Source organism: Psittacula echo (genome assembly GCF_963264785.1).
Source record: "Psittacula echo genome assembly, chromosome: 2".
Classification (NCBI taxonomy): Eukaryota; Metazoa; Chordata; class Aves; order Psittaciformes; family Psittacidae; genus Psittacula; species Psittacula echo.
The window spans coordinates 27,396,785-27,408,323 of NC_137737.1; the positions used below are offsets into that span (position 1 = coordinate 27,396,785).

The window sequence follows — 11,539 nt, forward strand, 5'->3', positions numbered from 1 at the left end:
CTCTCTGTGTACTGGATCAAATTCTTCACGTACAACAAAGGGAATCATGCAGGTAGAGAAATTCTATAATAGTGCGCACCTACATGACTGGTGTCAAAAAAGTGTCTGAAACCTGGATCTCTTCCCTCTGCTGGGTTTAGAGGCTGTAATTTAGGTATCTTTCCTCTTGGGAGAGACTGAGCAACAAGCCTGTTTCTTGTCAATGGTACCTGCAACAAAATAGCAGTTGCGTTATGTTGGAATCAAATTAGGTCATTGTTGTGCCCTCATCGACAACTTTGTGGATGTGAATAAAAACTGATGCCAAAACTTCTTTCTGTAATTATCTGGACATTTTAAGTTATATAGGCAAGATTTATTAGCTGGATTTCAGGACATAGGAAGAAAGAACGAACTTTATCTAGATCGCTTACTGTCATTCCACAACACATAGGGTATACAACACAGCTTGGTGCCAGGATCACTGTCTGTAGGAAACTTAAATGTTAACAGTAACCTTAGTTTTGAGATTACTATCAGATGGCAAAATAAAGACCTACGTCTGTAGTTCAAATTGTGTGCGTGGAATTCAGATCTAGGTTTACGTTTACTCTGAGTTGGTGACAACATTAATGTTCCCTCAATCAGGGACTTTCAAGGTAAATGTGTATGTCAAGGGCTGGTTGCATGTGCTTGCTCAGTATGCCAGTGAAGGCTGGTGACTCCTGCCTCTGTGAAATGAAATTCTCAGCCTTAACCTCATCAGGCATCTATTGGGATTATGTTCCTTGCTTTGACAGAAGAAGCAACAAAGGTGAATGAATGTCCTTGTGATATTGACTTCTTTTTTTTTTTCCTAGTTTTGCTGTACAGCTCTTCCAAGGTGTTTCTGTTGTATTGTTAAGTCCCGTACACTAAGTGACGTGATGACTGAGCAAATATCAGTTGTTACTTTAGTTTGCTCTCTCATGCCTAGAGCAAAAACTGGAGCACGAAACCAGCTCCTCTACCACCCAACAGGGCAAAGCAAAAGAAAGGCTATCATAACCACCTGTCAGTCTATAGATTATATTTCTACAAAAATTATCTTGTCCTCTACCAAGTGCTAGTGCCTCCTTGTGCATTCATGCTTCTGCTGCATTGGGCATGGCAAACAAGCTGCACCTCCAAACTGCTAATGGCTACTGTGTCCCTTCCTACCTTCTCAAAGTTCATCCTGAACATGCATTCATCTGTTTGTCTACATATGATAAACATGGTGTTGTGTTTTATCTCTCCCAACACAGTATTATTCCCTTCAAAAAGAGTTGTAATCATTTGCTTCCCTTTGCAGACATTGCTCTTCAATGAAGGTGCCTTCTATTTTTAAAAGGAGGGCAGCATCTGTTCCTTAACTTATTACAGACATAATAAGCATTACAAATATGAAAAATCCATATGGATTAAATATTGATTTTATTTTTTTAGAGAGCAAGTACAATAATGTTGCATTATAATAATGCAATGTCATAGTTGTTACAGCTCTGATAGAAAAATAAACATCTCAATATACTACAGTGTCAAGTCATTAATAAATAACAAAATAGAAGTTAGTAGTCACCTGAAATTAATAAACAGCTATAAAAGTATACTATTTTAAATAATAAAATGTTCAGTATATTTGCAGATGACAAAAGCAGTGATTTAAAAGTATCATTTAAAATGTAATATGAACAGTAGGAAGTTATAAATTTATTAAAAACCTCTTCCCTTACTAACATTCTCTATGCATAAACTCTAGAGAAACATTATCTGTATATACTTTTTTTACAAAAGGTAGTATATATGTTAAACAGAAATTTAAAAACTGTAGCATTATTAATAGCTGTCACACCATTGCTAAATAAGACATTTAAAAATACTTTATTTTTTTAAGCAGTAGTAGGTAAAAGTGAAGATTTTAGCACAGTGAATTCATCGAACACTAATCCCTTCCCAAAATAATCCTTCCTCTTTCAACATGTCCCTTCAAAATAATCTGAAACAGCCCAAATACAGGTATCAGGGTGCTGGGATTTGGGTAGAAGCCATTATTTTAACAAATGTCTGATTTATTTTTATTTTATTAAGTAGGTACTTTTTTTTTTTTAATGTGTGCAGAAAAGGAAACAAAGAGAACATGCAATCCAGAGCAGCATTTATAAAGCTTAAGAATCTACCAATTTTAAGTTTTTTTCTTTTTCTCCCCTCCACCTCCCGCCCCAGAAAGGCTAACCATCCTGAGCTGGCTTGCACTCAGTGAAACCCACTGGTTTGGCTTGCTGTGGAAATACATTCACGCTGGCTAATTTTAACCTTTTTTCCCTCTCCATGAATTTCAATTCTCTGCAAGATCCATGAGATGTCTGTACATTGGAGCAGCATCATTAAAAAGTGGTGTTCTTCTCAACTACTCCTCTAATCTGCTTAGCAAACAAATCTTTCCCCTCTCTTGCAAACAACCTGAGCACTGTCAGTACACGTCACGCACAGTCAGAGCAGAGGAAGTGTCACCCAGCACTGACTCAGCACAAATGCCTCTATGTGAAGTGCCTTTTTCCAGCTACAGCTTACATTCCTTAAGGTTGGCTGGTGGAGATCCTGAGAGTGGATCAGGATCAGTGGGCAGATGCCCAAAGACTTCCCAGAAGCTTTAATGTCAGTCATAAGCATTCAGGTTTACAGTACATACTGGCACAGGCAGTCCCTTGCTACATTACATACAAGCATTTTTTGATGAGTACAGATGCTAAAGCCTGCAGTGCTGAGGGTTTCAGGCTGCACAAAATGCAGTTTCAAAGCATGGCCAAGCAGCTTGGACACAAACTGCACCACCTCTGCTGAGCCAACCTACTTTGAAGAGGCTTCCTGCCCTGGCAAACAGAGAACTGTGTTCTCAGAGCATCACCTCTGTAGGGATGCTGTGGGAACTGCACGACACATCACGCCTGCTGAGGATGCAGTCCTTCTTCAAGGCCTTGTGCAGGTAGCAGTGATCTTGCATCTCTCTGCCTTGGGCATCACTAGGTCTTATGGCCACTTTAGGACTAAGGGCTGTTGGAAACTGCTTCACACATTCACTCCCACGGTTTGCAACACGTGTACATTTAGGTAAGCACACTAAGCAGGAAACAAGTATTATATATGGTCAGACTGGGAAAATAATTTTTTCCACTGCTGTCTGAAGAATACCTTACATAGCAGGTTATCATGACACTGCAGAGAGGAAAAAATAAATCCAGTTGAAAATAATGCATAAAATGTAAACTATGCCTATACAAATGTCCTTCCTTTTTAAGGTTCTCTTTCAACATTCCTTGTGAACGTAAGGGAATTTCAGCTGGGCACAATGAAAATTCCTTGCATACCATGTGCACGTTTTCTGGATGAAACAGCTCTTTTCCCACACACTTCTGTAGCAATGTTATTAATGTACTTATAATGCTTAGAAATAATCAGTTCACGGTATTTCTTCATTGTGAAGTCTTTAAAAAACTCAGAAGTAAAATGTATACTTTTTAATTGTATAAACATGTCATTCTGAAATGTTAGAAAAATAACCAGTTAAAGGTAAAAAAAATGGGATTAGAATTTGAAAAGTATACATATGGATTTTGGCATTAACAAATCTGCTGTTGAAGAATCATACACATACATGGTCCGTTTGTGGAAGCAAATCTAAAAACAACTCCCAGAAACAATTATAAGATGCAAGAGTATCTGCTGGTGTATTTTTGGGAATAGGCATCCAGTCGAATTATTTGACTTTTTTTTTTTTTTTTTTTTTAAGAAGAAGAAACCCAGTAGAAGAAGTTTTATTTAAGAAGTTTGGAACATTCTATTCTGAGCCTAGATATTCCCCCCGCTCCCATGTTTATAAGCATCTTTGATGCACAATGCATTGAAAATGAATATGAACTAATTAGTCTTTAATATCTCCCATATTAAGCACTATAGAAAGCAGAGTCCTTCTGCAATCGCTGAGGAAATTCCTTCTGAATTACAGGCTGCTTTCTCATTTAAGGTCATGTGCTGAGGGAACACAGCTCCCTAAATAGTGAGGCTTTTGTTGGGCTATTCATCTCCTGCAGCAGCTCTTCTGAAAAACATGGTCAAAGGCAGAGGGAAACAAGCACCAAGCAAAGCCAGAGTTTCTCATGGATAGATTCCATCCCTAGAAACAAAGCCTCCTCCAAAGGATCCTGCTCTATATAAACTCCTCATGGGCCTTCTAAAAGTCTTGACCTGTCACACTGGCAGCAGCTTATTCGTTTTCACTGGCCTCTTCCACAATACAGCAAAACCATGAGGGAGATGCAAAAAAAACCCTTTTCTTTTTTTTTTGCCTTTTTTTTTTTTTTTTTTTTTTGTTAATACACTTTCTTTTTAATCTCAGGACAGCAAGCAGTTTACAGTGCAATTCATCCTGTAAGCCTGCTCTGTTTGACCAGAGCATTTTAAACATTCAGGCAGGTGTATGACAAGGAAATACTGGCCGTGCCCTTTCACAGGCAGCACTGCAATGCCAACTAAGTGCTACACAAGAAAAGTAGTATCCGTTTGATGCTATGTATAAGATGAGTGTTATAACTTAAATCTTTCTTTCACAAAGAACATTCATTGTCCCCTACCCATATAACTTGACACCTTCTAACAGCAAAAAGGAATTTCTAAAGAAAAAACATTAGCTATCACTTCGGTAAATGCCTTAAGGGCCATTATAGGAAATACATTCTGAGGAATTGTTTTTTGTTACAAAGAAAACTAGCACACTGTTTAAAGAACACAATCACATATTTCATTATATACTCAGATATTCTCCACTAAGCTTTCAGTTGTTTTTTTTTTTTTGTTTGTTTTACTAAGTGAAACTGATAACCAGAAATTGTGTTTCCTACTCAAAAATACTAATGAATTGTGACAAGGACAATAGCAGCTAAACCTTTATCAATATTCTCTCTTTGTCCCACTGAAACCAACTGTTTGGAATCTGTTAATTTACAGAGGAGGAAAATGGTTCTACAGGTTTTAAAAGAAAATGAAAGTTTAAGATATACATGATAGATTACAGAATTAATCTATAATAAATATATTACAATTAAACTGTCACTAAAATCGGGGTCAGTGTAAGAAAAACCCTTTTCTTTATAAGAGACACTTTTACCTGTTTGGTAGAAAGCTCAGAGACTACTTTCAAGACTGCTTTAGTACACTGAATAGTCCAGTTTACATTTTTAAAAAACCCAACCCCTAAGATCTAAGATTTTATGTCAATTTAATGTCAGGCCCATTGTCTCTATATTATTTTTCTCAATTCCACTTCATGCATGACCCAAGAAACTGTGAACACTCACATAGCACTTATCATTTGTTCTGTGTCCTCCCTTCCTTTCACATGTATACTCCTCAGATTTCAGTGTGAATTTGCAGAAGAAATACAGAATAAGAAATAGGAATATATACTAATCTCTACAAACTGCATATAAAGTGGTCCTGCTTTGTTTCTGTAATTCTTATCTACGACAAGTACAGATCAATATTTACTAAGAGTAATTAATGTTGCTAAAATGATACACTGCATACTGTCTTCTGAGATGATTTTCCTTTTTGCCAGCAAGATTTTAGTGCATTAGAACTTGAATATTTTCATAGGGTTTGGCAGCATAAAGTTAGTAAATCAGGCTGACTCTTCCAAATAGCTTATAACAATAACTCGTCTTCTACCACTGTAGCCAGTTTCAGGGGTAAGAAAACGCTTCTGCTGGACTGTGTAGATCAAATTCTGCTCTCAGATAAGCTTATATTGGTCCCACTGTGTTTAGAAGAAAGTTGCCCATTTCTGAAGGCAGAATCTGATCCCACATTTATGAAGTCATTTAAAGCGTTCTCTTGAGAAAAAAGACTCCTGTTTTCTCCACCTCCTTCCAGATTGCAGGCTTTTTTCCACATCACACTGAACGCATTTCTTATGTCACAAATGAATAGTCACAAAAATGGAAGTGGTTATGTCAGAATTCACAAAAACTAATTCTGTCCATTAATTTACATAGAAAGAAGAGCACGTGTGTAAAATCAGACTTATGTCTGACATTATACAAAAAAGAACAAACTTCATTTAGCAAAACACTGACATGTAGCTAGCAAATAAGCACAGCTCTGGTGTAATTTATCTATTTGCAATGGAAATGCTGCTGACTCCAGAGCTGAAGTCAGCTGGCAGTGATCATTATGCAGACTATGTTGCTGGACAGAAGAACTCTCGCTTTCTGTAGCCACTCAGTTTCCAAATACCTTAAAAATTGTATAAAAGTTTTTACGTTGAAACAAGTAAAAAAGCTAAAAATTACTCTTTACCAGATATAAATTATGTTTAAGTGACATCATACGTATAAAAAATTGTATATATAATTTACCTCTGTGTGTGTATGCGTGTGTGTGTACACACACAACTGTACACCCACACCAGTAACTCATTCAATCCAATTATTTTTATTAAGTAATGAGGAAAAGCTAAGAGGCTAAAGCAGACAAATCAGTGGAATCTGTCAACTGAGAGAACTATAAAAGTACCATTTACTCTATTTAAGAGCATTTGAATAATTTCATCTATTGCTATATTATACAGCAGTGTTAATATTTCAGTCACAGCTTTTGTCCGTTCCCACAGAGCACATCAGTACTAGCTACATGTAGAGTGAGATCAGTGCTTTGTCAGACTGGTTCATATCTACATTCTAGGCCAAAACTAAATAAATTAGAATATGCTAAAGTGCTACATCAACACTAATGTTCCTGAACAGTAGTAATGCACATTTCTCTTTCCAAAAAAATAAATCATTAAAAAAATACAGCAGCTATAGTTTCAAACATAGTCACATTATGTGAATATGCTTACATGTGACTTGGTTACAGTATTCAGCATTGCAGGACACAAAACCATGTGGCAACAGTCACAACTCCGACGGAGTACAGAAGATAACTTTAAAAAAGTTGAGTGTGATGGAAACAGACATTTGCAGAAAACACACTGTCTTCAGAATTCACACTTGAAAGTTTCATTTAATCGTAACTTGCTGATGTTGATATTTATTTCCTCTGGTTTGTCACGTCTGTATGTTACTGTTCTTGTACAAACAGTAGGCAAAAACATCTTATCCTTGAAGGAGAAGATACAATTTTGTCAATGATTAGCTAACTTGTATATGCAAGAAAAAGATTACTGAATATAATGGCTATTGAAATCAATTACCTTCTTTGTTGCAGATACTCTGTAATCAGCTGAAGATTTAATTTTATTGCTACTCCCCTGCAGAATTATTTGCCTGATGATAAGGACAACAAGCAACCCAATCAGAAAGGTAACTATAAAGATTATGGAAAAGACTCTAAAGTAGCTCCGTCCAGGGAAACATTCTGCAATGAAAGGAAAACACTAGTGTAAAGTCTAATGTATGGAATAGGCACATCCCTCAAACAACAGGTATATTGACCGCTGCCTAGTAATGTCACATAAATGTAACACTAGCTTGATAAAAGTTAAGGGAAAATAACTTAAGGGAAGTGAAGGGGAAAAGTTGCCATATACAAGCTTTTAAAGCGGGCATATCAAAAAAGGGAATTTTGATTAAGATCTGCTGTAGAAAAATGGTGGAACTATTATTCCTTTAATCTACGAAACTGAGACTTAGGCTTCATTGTGTTGACAACCATAAATTCTTTGTAAACCACTCAGTTTATAGCTGAAATATAGGATGAAGTGTTAGAGACATACAGGGCCAAGCCAGTTTAACCTTCACAAGATTAGAGTGTAGATCATTGGTGAAATATGTCAGAAAAAGTGGTTTATTGAATCCTTGTCCAGTGCTCTCCCCACTGGTAGACCTCTTTCACACAGTAAGCTTTATTAATTAATTCTAAAGTTATGAGAAAAGTATTCACAGTTAATTTTCTCACAAGATAAAAAGAGGTACAACTATATGAAGTGACAAAAGGTAACCATTTACCTGCATTTTTGTTGCAGCATGTACTGACTGAGCTCTAAGAGATTTTATGAAAGAAAATGTATTCTTTCCGAGCCCTCATAACTATAAAGTATTTTATACTTGAAAGGAATATTTAAACATTACTGAACATGAGGTAAGCATTCTACTTCATTCTTCCTCATTTCTGGTGATGTCAAATAATTTAAGCATATTCAAAGCAATAAAATATACTATATACCATAGCATATTTTTATAAATATTTCTTTAAGCATTGCTCAAGCAGGATTCATTATTATTCAATGTGACTCCTCAAGGAGGTGGGAAATCTGATCTAGCAATGCTTGCCAATCGCATTTCCTGTTATTATTTATCTTCTACTTTCCCTAAAAATATGAGTGATTTTTCTCTTTTTCCTGCTTTCTTCTTTCGTTATTGTGATAATACGACACACTTTTGAAAGACACTGTAACAGTGGTAAATTCTATTATTAATCCCAACAGATTATCATGTCATTAAAATTACCTAGAAAATGTTACATACCTGAAGTTTGGTCAATATAATGCAGCAGGTAAGAGCATGAGGCTGTGCATTGGTCAAGTTTTGCTTGGGATGCATTGTTAGAATGATGGCACTGAACACAATTCCTGTAAAATAAAGATTTAATTAAAAACCTATGTCTTTCTCTGCATTCCCCTTACAGAGATGGTATCAACAGGCTGATGTATTGCTTGTACATAATGCTTTCCTGCTGTTACTAAAAACATTGCAACATTTATTTATTCCTTTCTGAAATGTGATGCCTTTCTTAGCATTTTATCCTTGTGATGCTTCACTGAACAAACTAGTCAGAAGTTGTAAAGTAAAACATGCTTCCAGCCACCTTCATCTGGCCTCTGCTCTGCATTTTGAGATGTGAGTTTTCCAGGGGAAATATCATTGAGATGCATGCTGGAACTGAAAGGCGGATAGGTGTAGGAAACACAGCTTTGTTAGTATTTTTCTGGATGCTATGTTAAGACAAAGCCATCTAAGTTCCCACTGCTGGGTAGTTCAAGGGGTCAGCAGCACAGTGTGAGCCAGCACTGTCAGTTTTACCTACCATCTTCACTGTATAGCCTTGCTGAGGATGGACACCACCAGTTATCCTGCAAAAGCCCTGACTATGCCATGTTCTGAATTTATTAAAGGCACACATTTCACAGTTCACATTTCACAGACTTTGAACAAGTGTAAGCCAGCTGCACTAAACACATTTTATACAGTGAAGTCTTAGCAGTCACCTTTTCAGACATGGCCCACCATTCAGTGATGCTGGCTTAAAGCCACTGAGGGCTTGGTCTAGCTTCTCTTCTCCTTGGACTGCTCATTTTAACCTTCACACTGTTCCTTTTTTTACAAGGGCAAGAAAAAATGACATACTTTAAAACTAGCACAGCAACGAATAAAACTGAGTAGCAGAGAATGTTGATCTCTGTGTAAGACCAGCCCTGCTCTGCTGAGCAGTGGCAATGATAATGCACACTTACTGCTCTTGTTCAATACTCACACCTCCTTCTTTCATCTAAGAAGCACAAGAAATGTGCAAAAAACAAATTTGGAGACTACTGCACTTGGTGGCATTCAAGAGTAGGCTCTACTGTCCATTTTAAAACTCCAGATTCACAAGCTTTATTTCTTGCCCAGATTTCATATGAAGAACAATCGTTTAATAAATGTATGAAAAAACAATACTCATAGGACACACTTCTTTTGACTTCAGAAAGCTGAAAATAGGACACAGACAGGTGAACACAGATACAGACATGCAATTCTCTTAATTGCCAGCGTGAACCCTTCAGTTACATAGAGAAAAGTCACAAGCGTAAATTATTTCCATTTCCTAAACTAAATATCTAACACATGTAGCACATATCTAGCCAAGCAGAAATAATTCTAGTTTCAACCCTTCAGAGTTAAAAAGTCAAGTCTAGCACAAGAAACTTACCAGTTTTCTTCACAGGCTTTGTTACAAGTAGGGCAATATTCACACAAACGGCCAAAGCTTCTTACATCTGTGCACTCACACTTTCCACATACACATTTTCCTCTTCCACTGCAAATTTGGCCATTTGAATTCAGGCAGTACTTTGCTGATTGTAACGAGCAATGGCAACGGTCACCTTCCCAGCCAGTGAAGCATTTGCATTTACCAGCTTCACACTCACCATTACCTACAACAGCAGATAGCCCTGAGTCATACACTTTCATGAAAACACAGGAAGTCAATTTTCATGTGCATACATTTGTATTGTTGGTGCTTTACGTTAAACAGAGCTAATTTAGACCTTGGCTTGCTAATTAATTTTTAAAGTAATGATTTGACTGAAATTACCAGCATGATACATATTTATGGTTGCTGTTTGTTAAGTTGAGCAAAAGCTTCTACCTTGATGTCATCCTTAACACCTCTTACTAAAATTTTTCCCTGTTGCCTTGGATCAAAGCAGTGGGGATTAAAAATTACATAATGATCAGGAAAATGGTCTTCAGCCAAACTAAACAAACTTTTCTTTAGCAAGAAACCATTCAAATCAAATGAACAGAAAGATTCAGTAGACGAAGGAGTATCAAGTTCATGTGAACATGCCAGGCTGGGTTTTTTAACTTTTCAGAAGCATGTTTGACAACACTGGTTCCTGCCTTTCTAAAGGACAGATGACTGAGCTGGACAGGTAGATATGCTGTGCTTATGAACTGTAGGTTATTTAATAAGAACTTAAAATAGACAGCATGAAGGACTCAAAGGCTCTAAGAATCTCTGGTGGCCTTTACAATTTTGTAGGCAAAACAGTGTGAACTTTAGGGTAAAATCCACGTTTTCCATATTGTGGCACATTTAGGCAGGCGCATAACTAACCTGCTGATAATGTTTAGCCACATTTTTACAGCATGTGAGAGCACCCTTAGGAAATACAGAAACAGAGATCACATAAAGCACTGGCAGGCCTAGGAAATCTCATGAGGTCTCCTTAACTACACCTCAGCAGTACTTCAGTTTCACACAGACTGTGATGGCCCTTCTTGTGCTCCAGGAATCCACAGAGCAGCTGTAGGGAGACAGTGCCACCTAACAGACAGGATCTGTCCTGGAGTCAGGCCAAGGTATAGGCTGCCCCATTTTTTGCCTGGGCTGGGCAAAATGGAGAGAGGAAAGGCATCCCAGGACATACCAGAGCAAGGCTTTGCACTGGAAAACATCCCACAAAGAGGCATGCTGCCCAGCCATGGCTCCGGGCAACAGGTTCCCCTTGTGGTAGCCTATAGCAGAACTCCGTACAGGTGACAGTCTCCAACAACTCTTATACAAAGATCTCACTGGCTCCTCTGCCAACCAGGGCACGGTATTTTAGGCTTTAGGAACTTGTAAATTTAGGAGGTTTGCTTATGACAAAGATAATAAATTTGCAAAGTGGGTTAGGAAGAAGAGTGAGAAGATGAAATGCAAGACTTTTTGTTGCAATGAAGTATTTAAAGGACTAGGTAACATTATTTCTCTTCATTTTATGTAAAGTTCACAGTCA

At 37.3% G+C, this 11,539-nt stretch overlaps 1 protein-coding gene across 1 annotated transcript in view; it reads right to left on the reverse strand.

Annotated features, from left to right (window-relative positions):
• The window catches only part of ITGB8 (integrin subunit beta 8), a gene marked incomplete at both ends in the record, with an annotated part of 51,611 nt that overhangs the window by 195 nt on the left and 39,877 nt on the right, over positions 1 to 11,539 (reverse strand). Inside the window, 4 exons of the mRNA XM_080611448.1 lie at positions 84 to 209; positions 7,247 to 7,410; positions 8,520 to 8,623; positions 9,964 to 10,189. Of these exons, the coding sequence (XP_080467574.1) occupies positions 84 to 209; positions 7,247 to 7,410; positions 8,520 to 8,623; positions 9,964 to 10,189 (620 nt within the window). The remainder of the gene's footprint in view (positions 1 to 83; positions 210 to 7,246; positions 7,411 to 8,519; positions 8,624 to 9,963; positions 10,190 to 11,539) is intronic.